Raw genomic sequence first — 18,527 nt, 5'->3', positions numbered from 1 at the left:
TTGTGGGGACTCCAGGCTATAACTACCAACTCCACTTGAGAGAAATATTGTACAGTTTTGTTTAGAATAATGCAGGCACTACAGCCTGAAACTACTAGATGCAACAACTTTCTCTTTAACATTTAAATCACCTTTAGAACAGCTGCAAATGTGAAATCAGTTGGAGGCGTCTCCTTTAACCTGGTTAAAGCATATTCACACGTTTACAGTATTAGTAAACAACGGTGTTTACCAGACTTAAAAAAAAAAAAACATTTTCAAAAAACCAAGGCTTATAATTTATTTATTTACATACATACAAAATCCAAATAACTCACAGACGTCTGTTTTGCTTTCTGTTTACAGTTTGATTCTTAACACGAACAGACAGAAGGCAGTACATTTCTTATACAAATGCAAAAATAAAAAACAAATACCATGAACGTGACTAATCAGCCCTGTGTTCCTCAATAAAGAGTAGAGAAAAAGAGATGCCGAGACATTAAGGCAAGGGCAGGGACACACGGGCCATAGTAAGGGGAATTAAACAACCCAGTGGTGAAGGGCGGGGGGGTTGAAATGAGACATCGAGAAATTAATCTCCACTCAAAATGTTTTGACAGACAAAAAGTACCACGAGCGTCCCGCGGACATCGTCAGAAACCAGTGGATGTGTTTTGTTTTCAGTGAAACACACCCACTCGTCCATACACAGGGCGTTTGTTAGAAAACTCCCAGATGCAGTTTTGTTACGTCACCTAATGTTCCTCTTATAACAGCAGGAGAGCCATGATGGTTGGAGACTTTATTTTTTGTATCCATCAGGCACAACCTGCCTTTGACATCAACCAACAAAAAAAAAATCATTGACACAACAGGTAAGAAGAAAAGACAACACATTTACATCACCATATGGTGAAAATATACTGGAAAAAAAAAAAATGCGGATTAGAAATAAATGCAAGAAAAGTACTCTCCCACCACACAGTCACGGTTTGAAAACATTTGTAGTTCACACATTATTTTTGACACAAAAGATTTTTTTGACACTTTCCTCAGTTTCTGCTGAAGACACAAACTCAACGGTCATTCTGTTCAGAGCAGCTGGCTCCTCAAGATTCTGTGCAAACATTCAATGCATATCCATACAGTAAACATTTTTATATATGTATTATATTTTTATATATATATTTATCTCTATAGAACAGGACTTTCCGCAAGTTATGGCAGCACACACACACACACACACACACACACACACACTGTCCTGAAGACAAAATTAGACAAAAAAAAAAAAATACAACTGCACTGCTTTTAACTTTTCAGATAATTTTTTTTAAAAGAATGCACACCTTCCACTTAATTAACTTGATTCAGTCACTGTACGTGTTAAATATCACGTTATTTACAAACTGATTTAAAAAGTCAAAATCTGCTGAAAAGTGACTTTTGTTTCCTGTAAATGTAGATGCACTTAGTAATTAAAAACCTCCGCCCTGAAGATTTAAAAAAAAAAAAAAACACAATAAAGGGAGGCATCACTTGCATTGGTAAGTGATCGGAAAAACACAAGAAACGGAAGTGCCGCTTGTATTCTCCAGTGATTCAGTCGACAAACTAAAGATCAGGTGGGTTTTAAGTAACATCTACAGGAACTTTGGATGAGACTGAATGATCAGTGGATCTTACATCATGCCTTAGCACCAATATAACAGAGGAAGAAAATATCCCTGCATTAGGTCCAGTACTGATCTCTGTTCATGCTCCAAGGCCACTAGAACGTTCTCAAAAGAAACATTGCATACCTCATAAACAAGTGGACGTCGTGTGCAAAACCATCTAAAACTGAATCTCAGTGAATAAAAGTATTTTTTTAGTTTCCTCTCTCTCTCTCTCTCATTTGTATTTGAGAACATTAAGTAAATTATAGCTGACCTTTGAGGCGTGTCAAAGATCCCCCTCTCATGCCAGTGACCCAGCCACAGACGACACAGGAAAACGTACCTACAGCTTAATCCTCGCTACAATGACAGACCCACAGATCCAAGCCGGGAGTAGAAACATTTGGAGAGCATGCTGCATTTATATTTGGTTAAAATGTGGCATTTCCTAAGTGTTCAGATGTTCGGCCACCGGTAGCTGTATTTCTCACTAGCGAGTCCAACCTATTAGTTGGGGAACACCGACTACAATACAAAATAAGCTTCTACATGGCTCCGTTATTTACCCACCGAACTGAGCTCCTCTCGGCTCCCCTCTCGATGTAGCAGCTCCCTAGTTCTCTAAGACAAAAAGTGCTTTCCTGCCCCATGTGAGGAATACATTTACCCCTTTTTACTTGAAAGGTATGCAAGAATAACCTAAGGGGTAAAAGACTGAGATAGTTGCGGGTGAGGTAACTGTGCTTGATCTAGCGGTTCCTGCTGTGAATGAACACGTCTAGGGAGAGGAAGGTTGGCAGTATACTCCAAGACTTTGTGCAGAAGTTTGCTTCTTTCATCTCATATCCTTTGTCTCCCAACGCACCTGTCCCAGACTTGCAGGTATTTTATGATACTACAAGCAAAAAATCGACTTCTGGGGAGTTCACAAATGCTTACGGGCGAGCTGTTAACTTTTCACGAGCCTCCAGTATTGCTGTCGCATGCCTGATAATGTGATTAGGTGTGTACTTTAGTTCTTCTCTTCCCACTGCGACTCCGCCATCTGCCACAGCTGTCATTAAAATAAAGAGACAGCAAGTGTGTAACCTGATATTTGCTCAAAGTGCCATCCTTGAAAACATTTCGACAGACTTTGTGAACATCCCTAATTCGATTTTATAGCGAGACACTTGAGACAGGAAAGCACATAGGAGTCGTGAAAGTATGTCCCAGGGTGGAAGAGGGGAGCGAAGAAGAACGGCTCAGCGGGGTGAGACAAGGCCCAAGTTTGCTCTCATCCAGCCAGGAGCCTCATTGAGTGGAGGTAGGGGCACCGGGGCTCAGCTACAGAGGTCAGAGTTGTCAGCATGACTCCTCCAGGGCATTGACAACCTGCTCCAGGATGTCGGGGCAGTAGTCTGCGATCTGCTGGAGAACAGAGTTGGCGTACTCCTGCAGCTCTCCGCTCTCCTTCTCACACACCTCCAGCTCTCTCTCCAACTGGAGACAAAAAGCATGAATTAGTTTATTTTACCAGACCTTCAATCAACAAAACTCTGCATTTTCACCCCAAAAAAAATACATATTTAGAGATGTTTGACGTTTAAAAAGGAAAATTACATGTAATTGGAATCTAGCAATGATGAGGAAATTCTCCATTCATTCAATCTCCCTTAAAATGCACTATCCCGGCTACGTCAGGGACGAAGGTACTGCATCACCATGCAAATGAAAAAACAGCATTGGAGCCTGATTTGACTCCCAAATTCACAGTTTTTAAATACAAAGATTCAACAACTTAATCAAAGTTATTTCATCAGCAATGACAAAAAATAGAAATTAACTTTCTGATTATCTCTAACATGCATCCACTTTCAAATCAAGCTTTGAAAAACAAAACTGGTCTGCTGTGCCTTTGATTGATACGTTCTCCCTGCTGTACTTTTCTTTGCCTTGATTACATTCATTTCTATTCTGATTAATTCAGAAACAAACCAAATGCTTGATTTTGAAATGTATACGTTGTATTTACGCCAATACACCCGTCATTTCTACTCTCCAAAAGTTCCAAATTGGTGCTCTCAAATTACAATGTAGATATGAATAACGGATAGTTCCTCCTCTACCTGTTCCACACTCATCTTCTGGAGCTCCTCCTCCCAGTCTTCGGGGTCGCTGTGGTGGTAGTGAGAGGGCGGCGTGAGCTGGCTGAGGATGCTGGGGTCGCGGTCATGGCAGAGGTCTGTCAGGTGGGCGATGTAGAGCTTGAGTTTACTGCGGTTCTGGGACAGGGCTAGAAGAGGGGGTATCATCTGCAGGGGGACCAAAGGGATGAGAGTGAGAGGCAGTGGGGGGGGGAAAAAGAGAAGAAACAAGGGGATGAAAAAAATATTACTACACATAAGTGTTATGCTCTCGTTGAATTGATTGAACATAATGAAAGACTGAAGCACAAGACCCCACTGGCATGAAAACAAAACATCATCATCATCTGCATGCATGCTTATGAAAAGCCATCACCATCTCACATCAGAGCAGGGTGCATTATTCTATGGATTGTTATTGCAAAGTGTGTTACAAAGCTACGGATTACGTGGAGGTTTAAAAAACGTTAACGCCCGTTCGTGTGGGTCAAAGTGTGAGGAGCTTATCATCAGTGACATGCAAAGCGAAGATGCTTCAGTTTGAGGCAATGAAACGGAGCCAGGATCAAACACATCTCATCCTCTTAGCTCGTGCATGCAAACACGCACAAACAGGCATCGCTGAACCCTAACCCATGAGCCAAGCAATAAATGAAGAGCAGCGTGTAAGGCACAGGATGGAGTGGCGAGATGTACACTCACGAAAGAAAACAAGCAATGATGACCATCAACAAGAACCACAATGAACGGAAGACAAGTGAACATGCCACAGAGCCAAAATGAGGAAAGGTGAGACAGGTCTGGCTTTTTTTTTCATACGAGCTCACCCTTCTGAACAAAGTGTCTGAGAGAGAGAGAAAGGGGGAGGGCAAAAGGTCGGCTAAGCCCAAATACCCTCCTCATCATCCTGTTATCCACAAGGTAAGCCAACCGCAGCATTACAAAGGAACATTTGGTTAGTGTGAGTAAAGAGAGAAACCGTCTCTACAACAGACATTAAACTGTTAATTAATCAATTTTAGAGAAGCTGTTCAGGGTGAACTGGAAAGATGACTAACTGATGTGATGGGTAAGCTACCTGATCAGGAGAGGGTTTGTGATTGGTCTGGTCAGGAGCGGCCTTCAGATGGTCATCCTCATAGTTGTCTGCCATCAGTTTCATTCTGTTCTGAGTCTGTAAATCAAACATGGTAAGAATAAATACACAAGCAGTCCTGGCCATTGCTTATAATTACATTTCATTCAGAAGCATTATTACTGAGGTTTGTGAGCATGTGAGTCCAGCAATACCAACAACATTTAGACAAAAGGCCTTTTTTTCCAATTAAGACTCACGGTATAAAAGCACAGGTGTTTCTATTCAAGGGTCCCAGTGAGACATTACAGTGTGACAGCGAGCCGGCATGCACAACACCAGCACCCTGAAACTGAAGCAGCTAAACAGAATTGAGCTATTTATCATTCATTTTAATATGAACAGCTGAGCTTTTCCGACTGTGAAACATCAACGTACCCGGAGTCCCGAAATCGCAGCAGAAGCCGGCAGAACTACAATGTTCTAAGCATTAGGAAACATGTTTGAAGCTACAAATAGATGCCCCCGGTTGTTCAAATAAACTTGGATGTTTCTGTTTCTCCTCTGTTGACTTCCCAAACGTTTTCAAATCTGGTATGTGTACGGAATTGAGCAAAATGATTTGTGAAGTGTGCCTGATGATTACACAAACTATTGTTACTGAAAGAAACTGGTGTCCAATCTTCCCATTTCTTTTGGACGCCGAGTCTCTGCGTTTCATTCCCTACTGGTGAACACACTTTGTGAGAGAAGTGTAGGCAAGATAAAACGGGAAAAGAACATGAATGCGTTTTCAATCCCGCCGAGGCTCCCCTCCATGGATACCAGCAGCCCCCTCCTCACCTGCTGTTTGAGCTGTTGCACCAATCTGTCCTTCTCCCTTTTCAGCAGAGCCACCTCATCCTGGGTCTTCTTCTTCTTAGAGGAGGACAACTCCAGCAGGGCAATGTTAGCGTCCTTCTCGCTGATTGCAGCCAGCAGCGCCTCCTGCCTGTTAGGTGGGGAGGAAACAACATGGCATTTAACCACACAAGTAAATAGCTCAATTATCATTTATTATTTATTGCAGAAAATCATCCTGCCTGCTGGGGAAGGCCAGAATAGGATGGCATTTTACAAGATGAAGGCAGCAATCGATACTCCAGAGTCTACTCCACCCTACGGTGTGTGTGTGTGTGTGTGTGTGTGTGTGTGTGTGTGTGTGTGAGAGAGTGAGAGTGAGAGAGTGAGAGTGTGTGTGTGTGTGTGTGTGTGTGTGAGAGAGTGAGAGTGAGAGAGTGAGAGTGAGAGTGAGAGTGAGAGTGTGTGTGTGTGTGTGTGTGTGTGAGAGAGTGCGAGAGAGAGAGAGAGAGAGTGAGTGAGAGAGTGTGTGTGTGTGTGTTAATGTGTCTTACTTCATCTCCAGCACCTCCTCCAAGTGTTTCCTGCGCTCAGCTCGCAGCGTTGAGAGGTGTGCCTCTTTCTCCCCCAGAGAGTGCTGGGTGGAGGCCAGCTTGGCCCTCATGGACTCCAGCTCCTGCTTCACTTTTTCCATGGCCCCCAGCAGCTCCTCCATCTGGGAACACACACACACACGATTCAATCATGAATAGAGTTAAACTGATTACCTAAATCCATCAGGGAAAGCCAAGTGCTTTTTCCAAGAAAATAAACTTGGTGTGCTCTAATTAGAGGCAGGGGCAGCAGACTTCATGTGGGCTTTTGGGAAGGACTAGGGATCAACTAGCACAGATACCATTAAACACACAACATTTCATTTACCCGCTATTCATTCAAAAAGGGCACAAGAGTACCATTGTTTGTTATCAGTCGATGCTTCAATTACAATGGACTGAATGAAAGAGAAAATAATTAATTCCCATATGATCAATTCTATTGGCTACTTGATTTTCGAGCCAACCAATTAATCAGCATTGCTATGTTTCATAAGCAAACAGCAGGTAAACAAAATAACACGAAAACTACACGAGCTGGAAACAGCAACACCTGACAAAATAATGCAATCCATCAACATCAAACTCCCCAAAAGTGATCAAACTTCCCAAACGCATGTATTGCAGGGTCGTTGTGTCATTGCGTGAATTGTAGAGGCGTTGCCGTTATTGTGTCCACCACTGTAACACTGTAAGTGTTGTTGCTCCCTGATGGGCGGTCACGCATTCTGGGCTCATACCTTAGACCACTGAAAGTGGGCGAGGTGGGACTCATGCATTGGTTTGAGTGAGTGCTTCTGAGAGGCGGTGTGTAGCGGAGAGAAAACAAGAGAAAACGACAAAGCAAAAGATAAAAGAACTGAGAAAAGAGACGGAGGCCATAGGAGGCGAGGGAGGTGAAGAGAGGACGAGAAACACCAACAATGGTAGCAAAAAGATGAGGGAGAAAGAATCTCAGTACATGAAGGCGTTTCTTTTATTTGTATATAGAGCTTAGAGTTTAGATAACGCATGTACTGTATGTGTGATCCCTTGGATTGATTAATATTGTTTGTTTAGCAGCACTTGTGTACCCGTTTCTCCTGGAGTGACCTGGCAGACTCTTCCTGTGCCAGCACCATCTCTCGCTCCGCAGTGATCTGAACGCTCTCTCTCAGCGCCTCCTCCAGCTCCTCTATGCGCTCAGACTTCTGACGCAGAGTGTCCTACACAACAGGAGTAGAAAGAGGTGAACTAGTAAGCCAGTGCCAGCAAATGTGAATTTCTTTCTCTAATGAAAGGTTCATAAGAGCGAACCACGTACACACACACACCTTCACCTGCTGGGAGCTCTCAGACATGTTGTCCTCCCTCTTCCTGGCCTCATCCACGAGTAGAGCGTTCCTACTCTTCTCCACCTGCTCCTTGTGCTTCAGAGACGCCACCTTCTTCGACTGGTCCTTCATCTGCCTGGATTGACACAATGGGATACGTGGAAGAAGAAATGTTACGTACACGTTAGACTACGGTCCCACGTTACATGTACAGGTTATTTATCATTCAAAATGATAAGAGATGGAAATATTGTGGGAAAAGTGCAAATAAGTTGTGTTTAGTGCAGTTATGTACCAAATAGGAATGTTGATAAGTCAGTCATGATTTTAGGCAATTGGAAGATAATAGTGTCAGGTTAAATAAAATGCTTCTTCAAATCAAAGGCGGACAGAAAGAGATGTGATCCGATGGAAAAAAACTCCCTTTTTGAAATAGTAAAATAACATTTACAACCATAGCTTTACTGACTTGCTTTGGCAAGATTTTAGACAGTCGGGGTGAAATACATTAAGAGGGCGAAAGAGGAAAAATGTGCATGAACAAAAAGTAAGAGGAAAGACAAAGTTAAATATGTCAAGACAAGGCAGCTGCTTGCAGCACCATATGAAGAGGTAAGAGGTGGAGAGAAACGTGAGAAGACAACGTAAGGAAAAAGGATGCCGGGGTCGAAGAAGAGAGGAAAAAAGAGCAAATACTAACCTGGAGGACAAACTGGTGGGGCGACAGATTTCCGGTGTAAAGACAAGAAAGCAGTAAAGAGAAAAAAAGACCAGGAAGATGAGTCAATATGAAGAGAAAGAGAAAGGAGGGGGGTGCTCATACACATCATAGGATTATATGGCGACTCTGGTGTCAAAGATCTCATGGTTCACCACATACACAGCGACAAAAATTGCAGAAATATGGACTGCCTATGCCAACAGCTGTGCCTACCAGCTTTATAGCAAGTCCGCAAATGACATTCCCCACATCCGCACAAGCAATACGGCTAAGAAACGAAAATGGCAAATGGCCAAATTACAATTAAAATAGGCCATTTAATGTGCTGAGGGCAACAATCTCCAGAGTGACATGATGTCATTGAAGGGAAATTTGCATCAGTCATGAGTCCAAGCTAGCAGGAAGCACAATGTAGCTGCTTCACAGCACAACAAACAGCACACAAAAGACTCAATCATTCAACACTTCTGTAACAAAGTCAAAAAATAAATCTGTACACTGTGAACATGTATGACTTATCCCTGGACTAACAACCAAAAAACCCAGCTGCACATTATAGTGACACATAATCCTTCAACCACTGTTTGGTGACACGGGCAAAGCTTGAACACATGGTGCAGAGTCAACGTCCACATCTCTCGAGTTGACCTACTTGAACAGTCATCCTGACAAAAGAAAAGATTTGTGAGAGTAACTGAAACCCACCTCTCCAGCTCATTGATCTTTTTGTCCTTGTCATTCTTCTCGTTCTCCATTTCCCGAAGGATCTCCAGCAGGCGGTCCACCTCAGCCTGGGCCTTCCCAGAATCCTCTTTGTGGCGGACCACTTCCTGTTCGAGGTTCTTAATGCGCTCGGCCACCTCAGTGTTGGCCTGAGCTTCCAGGGCTGCGTTTTGAGCCTGACAAAAGGACGGGCTGCCAGTTAAAAGCTGTTGTATTTACAACAGTTTCCGCAGGTAGGGGTTAGATTACAGACTATATCGCAATCGTATAAAGAAAACATTTAGTAGCGTCATGTAGAGCTCAGCCAGCACATGACTGCCCGATTTCTTTATTTCAAGATCTCACCCTCTTAAGCTGATTCTCCACTTTGAGGCACTCCTCCCTCTTTTGCTCCCAGGCGATCTCCATACTCTTGAGTTTGGAGTCCTTCTTCAAGCCAGAGGAGGCCAGGGATGATGCATGCTCCTTCAGGTCCAACAAAGACGTCTGCACAAACAAACACACACACACACACAAACACACACACACACACAAACAGGAGCATAGATGAACCTTTTCCAGCTGATCAAACTCTAAGAGCATGGCACTGAGGAGACTGAAAAGACATTGGATCTAATACAGGCATCCATGACTCATAGCAAAGTAAGTAAGAAAAAAAGTGCCAGTAATGTTTCTCTGTATTAATAGAAACACAGTAAACAAGTGCCTGAGCTTGTGTTCCTCACCTCTCTGTCTGACAGGTCTCCCTGCAGTAGGCTCAGTCTCTCCTTCAACTCCCTCAGTTCCTTCTTGTTGCTGTCAATCTCCTCCGTCTTCTCCCGGTCGTCTCTGTCTCGCTGCTCTTTTAGACGTTCGATAATGCGCTCCTAGCAGGAGGCGAAGGCAACGATCACACGTGCATAACCAATCAACACGCACACGCCGCTACACAAATGAACACACACGCGATTTTGTAGTGAGAAGTAACTTGGCGTGTGCAGACATGAACTCACCTTTTCTGCAAGAGACTCCTCCAGTGTGGTGAGAGCAGTGTCAGTGTTGGAGGTGTCTGCCTGCAAAGACTTCACTCTCTCCTTCAGACTGCTCATCTGCTTCTCCTTGTCCCTCAGCTGCTCCTGCAGGTTCTCAATCTGCAGCGCAAACACAAGCAACCGTCGGCCACAGGACACGCATTGCAGCATCATGAACGCACGCGGCCGTTTCAGACAAACACAAGCTCTTTGAAACTGCTCTTAGTCCAAATCACCTTCTTCTGAAGCACATTGACTTTGCGCTCCTTGACGTCCAGCATGTCCTTGAGGTCGTGGATCTCCCCGTTGAGTGTGCCCTTCTCTTCTGACATTTCTTGTATCTGCTTGCTCTTCTTATTCAGAGTTGACTCCTTCTCTTCTAAGCGCAGGCGCAAGGCGTCCACCTGGTCAGGGAAAGGTGGACAACAGTTCACCGACCATAACTGTGCCATGCTCACAAAACCAAAGAAAACAGTAAAACGTATGGGAACGTCTGCGCTTGTGTTTGCAGTATTATCAGTCAGAAGTAGGAGGTAGAAGTGCATCTGCTGTACCTCTGTCTGTAAGATGGCAGCTCGCTGCTCCTTGGCAGTGAGGGACTCCTTGAGGACTTCAATGTGCTGCTTGCTGTCTGAGAACTGGTTGGTGAGCGTCTCCAGCTTGGTCTGCAAACCAAGCAGCTCGGTGTCCTTCCTGGAAAGGTCCTGCTTCACCTGCTCTATCTGGAAAAAAAAAAGATAGATGGCCATGGGGGAAAGAAAGAGGGAGGGATGGAAATTAAACTTTCAAGATGGACCCCTGCCGAGGAAAAGCATCTAATCATGAGAAGCCTTAGTCCTGCTTTACTACAACAGTTCAGTCAAACTGAACTACATCTCCCAGACCTTGTTCTTCATGAATTTCATGTGGCTGCGGTAGACCTCCATCTGCTTCATCTCCTCCTGCCGCTCCTCGCAGCTCAGAAGTCCATTGGATTTCATCATGAGCAGCTCCTCCTCCATGTCTCTCAGGCCCCGCTCCATTGAATTGATTTTTGCATCCTGGGGTTGGTGGAGAGGAGTTCACACGCACAGATCGAACATGTGTGACCAAACGTAACACAAAACATACTCGTATGCACTTCTCTTTTTAAATCCTCACCTTCATGTCGATGACAGTCTGTAGAGCCTTAGTCTTTGTGGACTCGGGGGTTCCCTCGTATCGACGGTGCAGCTCCTTTTGGGTCAGATGAAGAAGAACATGTTGCACGTATGTGTAAAACATCTATGGGCGGTTTCATATCGGAGCATAAATGAGAGAAAACAACATAACTAGACCAATTCAATGCGATATGATTACCTCTCTTAGTGCATTAATCTCTCTGTCTCTCTGGTCCAGTAAACTCTCAAGGTGATGCCTGTGCATCTCTGCATCAGCCAGTCTCCTGGTCCGCTCCTGGTCCTCCTCCGATGCCTTGGCAGATTGCCCTGAGAAGGCGGAAAGACGTTTATTTCGTAACAGCCAACCTGAGCAGCATAAGCCTCAAGGTTAACCTGCAGAGGCCAACACAGCAGCTGAGACTTTCTGCTTCAAACTAAAGCTCATCTGTTCAGCAGGGAAGGGACATCTAAAAGCACAGGATTCACAAATCAACAGCCAACATGAAACAAATAACTACAGTATTTCATTTATTTGTTATCTATCAAGTTATTCTATGGGTTTTGGGTTCTTAGGTTTGTCAATGTGATATCGCTGATATTTTGTGCCACCGAGAACCAAGACATGAAAGTATTTTGGGAGACACCACCAATGCATAGTTTTTTGCATGACGCCCTGATATAGTCCTAGCCTCAGAGGCATGCTTGAGTTAAAGCATGCGTTGTGGTTAGTTTATAGAGCACAGAAACCCGTTTTTGGCCAGTGACTGAGAGAGCTTGGGTGGAGCTGAGGGGGGGATCAAGCAAGCGGCAACCATCTCAGCTTCAAGTGATAGCCTGAGACGAAAACCTTTTGGGGCACAACATGTTTGTGGAGAAACATATCGACTTAGTATTTTAAAGAGTTTGTTGCTTTTCCTGTTGACTTAAATACCGTTTTGTTTAATAATCGGAATCTATTGGCCAACAGAAGAACTGCTTCGTAGCACAGTTCTGCATTGGCTTCAATAACGAGGCACAAACCCACCTTTGCTCTGCAGCATCTCCAGAAGTTTCTTGATGGACTCGTCTCTGGCTCCCAGGGTTTGCTTCTGTGTGTCGATCCTTAGCTCCATCTCCTCCAGGGTCTTCCTAAGGAGGAAGAGCTCTTTGGCCTGCCGCTCGTGCTCTGCGTGTAGTCGCCGGTAGTTCTCCTCGGTGGGTTCAGATGCGAGGGCCAGGTCCCGGCCTTGGAGGGCGGGGTCTTGCTGAAGCAGCTGGTTCAGGTCCCGCTGGATCCTCATCTCATCCTGAAGAGCCTGAACGGTCATCTGGAGATGCTAGAAACAAAACGGCGCACATGCATCCGTTAACATTTATCTGTTCTTCTGTCTGTTTGTTAGACTTTATTACAGAATGACTCACAAAAGGGTATATGAGGTGAAGGAATCTTATTGATTAATTCAATAACACAGGGGCTGCTCCAATCCCACTCTATGGGAATGGATCCTGGCAGAATATTGTGTTGCTGCATGTTAAAAATCAGCCTCTAATCATGACTGAAAATTCTGCAGTGCCCTGACAGACGCACCCCCAACAGTTGGGCTTTGTGGACAGTGTTACATTTCATGCCCAGAGAAATGCAAGAGGTGAAACACAATCAGCCCAGTATAGTATTGCATTGTTTGTGGCATCTGACGCCACGGACACTTGGCGGAGCTGCTGTGAGACAGTGACACGAGGCTGCGTTACACTCTGGTCTGAACCAGCTGTGAGCGTTTTCAGACGACAGAACAAAGAGAGAAGTCAGTGTCTGCCTTCGTGTCTCTCCGTCCTCCTCCGGCCCCCTCCCTTTGTCATTCTCTCCTCCTCCCTCCACCGGCACTCACTATTCTCCTCCTCACACTCTTCATCTACCTTGCGTCTCGCCCTATCTCTTCTCTCCAATACTCTCACCTCTCCTCTCACTAACCCTCCCTTTCCATCACCCTCTCCACCCCGTGACTAAGGCTGACTCACTGCTGTGACTGCACCGCTCCAACCCCCCCACACACACACACACACATACATACATATAAAAGCAGAAGCATGCACGGAAACACACACACACCTTCTCCCTTCCTCGGGTCCCATATTCTCACTCTCTCTGCCTGAGGAGAGATAACAGCCCGGTGTTTGAGAGAGAGCACAAAGAGTACGAGATGTGAAGCACCAACAAAAAGGATCCAAACACGTAAGTCATGACTCGTAAGGACACAGTGCACAGAGAGCCACACCTCTGCTACAGATCATCCAAAGCACGAGGCAAATTGTAATCAAGCCAAAATGTTAAAAGGTGCTCAGTGTGAGATACATACTTTTTGTGATTCTCCCCCTCTAATCTGCTCCCCATACATTTGTACTACTGTATAACAACATACATTTGAAATTTAACCATGTGCCAAAGAGTATTTAGCAAGACAAAACGGATGATTATTAGGAGAGTACCTGACGTAATTGTTTTGAATTGTATTTTAAATGGGAAACGAAAGCCAGTCATCTCTCACTATTATAGACTAGATAATAGCAGTCACTCATCAGAGAATGAGGGCCATAAATGCTTTGTAGTAGGGATGTTGGAAAAGCCGGGACCAGCACACATATCAGCGTAGCGAGCACACAATCAGAAATGACACACAAACATATAATTGCAGACTTATCCACGGACAGTTGGACCTCCAATCAATGAGCGCATGCAGCTAAACTGAAGCTGTAATTAGCCAAATGCCTTTCATGTGTGTGTGTGTGTGTGTGTGTGTGTGTGTGCTTTCTGTTGCATGTGTGCCAGCGTGGGAGGTGGAGGCTGACATATGAAAGCAGACATCTTTAAATTACAGCACCCACTGATTAGTCCTGCGCTACTCAGGCATTACTGGGAATTAGTCCACAGTGTGACTCTGTGACTCAGCAGGAGTGAAAACAGCAAATTCTACACATCTGCCCAGTCATTAAGAATCACAGAGAAACAAAGATGATTTCTCTTTAATAATGAGACTTCATTTGCACGACTCCCAAAACACACTGTAGGGTTTAAAAATAGACCGTGTCTATATCGAATTACTTATTGTTATTAAACATGTGTGCACACAGTGTACATACGAGCAGGCTGACACAGACTGCTGGACAAGGACTTTATATTTTGCAAAGCCATGTGTCTCCGTTCTTTAGATTCAGAGGAGGAGAAAAACAAGTGAAAATTGACACAGACGCATATTAAAACGCTGGGTTTCCACACCTGAAATCAGAAATAAAGCCATTTGGATGAATGGCAACACATATACAATAATAAGTCCAGTAAGATAAGAAAGGTAAGAGATAAGATATACTTAAAAGCGCTAAAAGTGACTTCTGAAGTTTTGGTATGGATTTCCTTTGATAGACAAATGTACAACATATTTATCTGGTTTTTGATCATTTCAACTAAAAGGTACTACTTAACATGTGCCCAAAACCTACGATAAATCTTATATATATAAATCTAATATTTACAACAGCTCGTTTATTACTGCTACCGGTGACAATATTCTGAAGTTGGTTTCTTATTTTCTGCAGTGGTTTAGCGACTATACATATACACAGTTTTAAATTTGCTCTTTCTCCACATTTTCATCCTGTTCACCACATCCAGTAAGTTCTCAGACGTATAGAAATGCTAACGCAGCCATTAGACTTACGGCCTCTTTCATGTATCAAGCACGAGCATATAGCTGCATATAAGAGGATTAACTAGATGTTAGAAACCTGCCTCTAGCCTACGCAGACAGAGAAAAACACACACACACACACACACACTTGTACTAAAGCTGACACACTGGATGAAATGCATTTTCTCCAGTCAAACATGTCTGAGCCAAGCTGGTTGATGTCTCCATTTAGATTGACAATAATGACTTGATATCAGAAACTGGAATTTTTAGGGAAAACATCTATTCTTTCTATTTAAATAAATAGAAGGGGCCACTCACCTGTGCTTCATCTTGAATCACGCGGTACTGCTCCTTCCAGACAGTGATCTTGGAAACCTCATCTTTCCTGAGAGCTCGCTCCTTTTTTAACTCTGGGCTCCAGAAGGTCTTGATAGAATTCATGGAGGAGCTGAGCTTGCTCTCCTTAACTTCCACCTCTCGCCGCAGCATCTCATTCTCCCGCAGAATCTGAGGCAGCAGGGTAAAGAAATACCACATGAATACCGTACATGTTGTCCGTTGAACCTAGCAAGTCAACCTCTTATAAAACAATTCTCAAATCCTTGATCGAGAACATCTGCAAACATGGAGAGAAAAAAAAGAAAGAAGCTAAATACCTCTTTCAGTTGGGCCTGCAGGTCCAGGATGGTGTTATCTCTGGCCTGCCTGAGAGAGTGGGGCACAGTGGAGGACATGTGGTGGTCCCCAAAAGCTAGAGCATCGCCTGCCATCATGACTGCTTGCAGCACAGAATTGCCAGGCACTGAGGTGGAGATGTTGGGGGTGCTAGCGGCCACAACTCCACTGCTACTGCCCCTCGACCCGTACGTCACCCTCTGTCTCCCCATGGTCGTCATCGTCCCACCGCTTTTGGGAATGTGGTCACCTGCCAAGGCAACCTCATTGTCACTCAGGTACATTGGTCCCGAGGTGGCATACGCCGCGTTGAGGGACTGGATGTTCTCCATGGAAAGGGTTTTGCCTCCTGATCCGCCAGGACCTCCTCCGTTGCCTCCGGTGCTGTTGGTGCGACGGTGTCCCATTCGAGGAGAGCGGGGGAGGCGAGGGGAACGGCCCGATCCCTGAGTGCCGGGAGCGCCTCCATCTCTACCTCCACTATGGTTGGCATCCCCTCTGCCAACAGAGCGGGCACTACCGTACATCTTCTGCTAAATAGAAGAATGGAGCCGACAGCAAAACTGAAGTGTGACTTATCTGTAGATATTCTTGGTAAATGTGTTGCTGTGTGACTATGCGGTGGTGGTCCTGCTTCAACTGGAGACGGTGGGCACAATGTTCATGATAACGTAGAGGTCCGATGCTCTCCACTTTCAGGGACGGACGACGCCGACGGACTTTCCTCTTAATTATACACCGATCTGCAAAGAAAACACAGTTGTTCCCTATAAATTGCCTGGCGATAGCATACATAAAGCATCCGTTATAAGTTAATAATAAGACAACCAAATGTTTGTAAATTTGACAAAGTAGTATCAACGCCAGCTGAGTCAGCATCAAAGGCACCCTATATTCTAACACCCAGTCTATGATCCTCTCTGGGAGTCATTAGAGGGGTCTCTATCCAAATATATATACATGTATGGAGATGTGTACAGATGTGTACAGATGTATGTTTGGAGCCACTGATTTAAGTTGAATGCTATATCGCTATTATATCACAGTCCGTCAGCCTCGGCGGACAATTTGAGTCAAACAGCTGGTAATATATAACATTACGAGACTCCAGGAGGCTTTGTGTACGGAAGGGCGTCTGATTATTCTAGTTTCTGGTCCGTTTCATGTTTAGTTTTTCACTGAGTCTCCTCCACAGTGTAACAGAGTAACGTCTGCGTGGCCTTGTAGCGGCTAACGTTACCTTAACACACCGGCTAACAGTACAGGCTGACATTTATACCTTCAACTACGAGCTATCCCTTCAATCGTTGTGGTTTGCTTGACACGTACAATTAGTTCCTATGTATGCTGTCTGCGCAATACATCTCGAAGCTCCAACTGTTTGTTTTTCCGTATGTGCTGACGCTCTGGATTAAAACTACCGTTAGCAAGGGAGGGAACAGGGGATTGTCCATGGTGGACATTGTGAGGGGAAAATATCTTCCTGCTCGTAAAACTAAATGCAAATAGAAACAACAGTCCGTCAAATACATGGGTGGGTAGCTGACGTGATAGGTTCATTAGATGCGGTGTGACACGCTGGATTAAATTAAAGCATTTTGCACAATCCTACCGACGCGGTACAGGTCTACACCCACATCACACCGTGTTCTACTCAAACTTAACGGAGCGGCTTTTCATTTTAAGCTGCGATTTTCTTCAATCGTAGCTTGACATACCGAGCTGCGAGTCTCGTTAGTATGAAGGAAATAGATAGACTATGAAATGCACATACGTTTATCGTTAGCTTTCCCGTAACATAGGCTAGTCCATCCGATCTATGTGGTCAACCTCTATTTGTTCCTCGCTAACACAATAGCCCGTGATGAAAACCTCCCCAAACAAACTACCTCTCTCGTGGTCCGGTGGAGCTCAAATCGGTGTCAATACTGAATCCTCAGTCAGTCAGAAAAGCGGCAGAACAAACCCGTCATTTTATGTTAATCACTCGTTTGATGTCTATCTGATTTTCCCATCTTCTTTGCCAGCAGTACGAGCGGCTCTGGAGAGCCAGGGCGCCTCAGTGACGTCAAGCCTTCTGTGCGCGTTCACGACCGTCTCCCCTCGCCACGCTTGAATTTTAAAGGCGCGGTCACGAGGTGCACGGTGGGTGAACGTGGAGAGCAGCAGAGAGCAGACCTGTCGATATATACTGTAGCTCTGCATGGATGCGATGAGACAACTCTAGAGTGTTTTAATTCAGTGAACAGGCAGCGATATAAATGTAGTTTACCACTATTTGGAATATCTTTATCTGATATAAAAAATAAGATAAGATAAGATCAGATAATCCTTTATTAGTCCCGCAGCGGGGACATTTACAGGATTACAGCAGCATAGTGGATAGTGCAAACAAGAGACTTAGTAAAAACAAGATCAAAACAAGTATTATAAATAACTAATACACAGTAAAGAATATTAAATAAGTAAATAACTATTATAAATATAGACAGAATAATTGTTAGAATTGTTACAATACGATATTAAGTATTAGACATTGAGCTTTTCATTTGTGTGAAATCACATAAAAAGAGATTCATATGGCATGTTTGGTCAACAAATACCAACAGGGGGCAGTGCTTACTTGGAGGAAAATTGTATTTCCGAAATGGTTGCTACAAAAAAACATAATGGTCTGTCTGATTGTTTTTTCCCCCACAAAAATCTGAAAAACAAATTTGAGTAATATGTATGTATAACAGTATGCTTAGGTAGTATATTAGCCATTCATCATGACATAATAAAATGTCTTATTTTTTCCCCAGTCAATTGTAATCTGAAAGAAAAGCAGCAGATTTCTAGGTTTACAAACGTCCTGGTCTGTGTTTTAATATTCCTACAATGTATTAACAGGGTTTCAGCTAATAATGTTGTGATCAAAGTAATACGTTTTGTCAAAAACATGATTCATTAAAATAAGTTTCTGTTTTCTAATATTCACAGCAGAAGTGTTAAACTGTATAAATGGAAG

At 44.0% G+C, this 18,527-nt stretch overlaps 1 protein-coding gene across 1 annotated transcript; it reads right to left on the bottom strand.

Moving 5' to 3' along the window:
• Window positions 1-266: 266 nt before the first annotated feature.
• LOC142947393 (ELKS/Rab6-interacting/CAST family member 1-like) lies at window positions 267-17,560 on the bottom strand. The gene is made up of 20 exons (XM_076088950.1): window positions 17,407-17,560; window positions 15,499-16,260; window positions 15,161-15,349; window positions 12,205-12,496; window positions 11,380-11,507; window positions 11,182-11,256; window positions 10,926-11,081; window positions 10,596-10,763; window positions 10,278-10,445; window positions 10,024-10,161; window positions 9,757-9,897; window positions 9,377-9,517; window positions 9,014-9,207; window positions 7,588-7,723; window positions 7,348-7,479; window positions 6,236-6,396; window positions 5,685-5,832; window positions 4,845-4,940; window positions 3,749-3,934; window positions 267-3,122 (listed from the first exon to the last, which is right to left on the bottom strand). Exons 2-20 carry the CDS (start codon window positions 16,042-16,044, stop codon window positions 2,985-2,987), a joined length of 3,333 nt encoding a protein of 1,110 aa, XP_075945065.1. The 5' UTR covers window positions 16,045-16,260; window positions 17,407-17,560; the 3' UTR covers window positions 267-2,984.
• Between the last annotated feature and the right edge of the window lie 967 nt (window positions 17,561-18,527).

The sequence above is a fragment of the Anarhichas minor genome, unplaced genomic scaffold, assembly GCF_050575085.1.
Source record: "Anarhichas minor isolate MPS153535 unplaced genomic scaffold, ASM5057508v1 ptg000011l, whole genome shotgun sequence".
Classification (NCBI taxonomy): Eukaryota; Metazoa; Chordata; class Actinopteri; order Perciformes; family Anarhichadidae; genus Anarhichas; species Anarhichas minor.
Note: the sequence above shows the minus strand (reverse complement) of the source record. Positions and strands in the feature narration are given on the sequence as shown.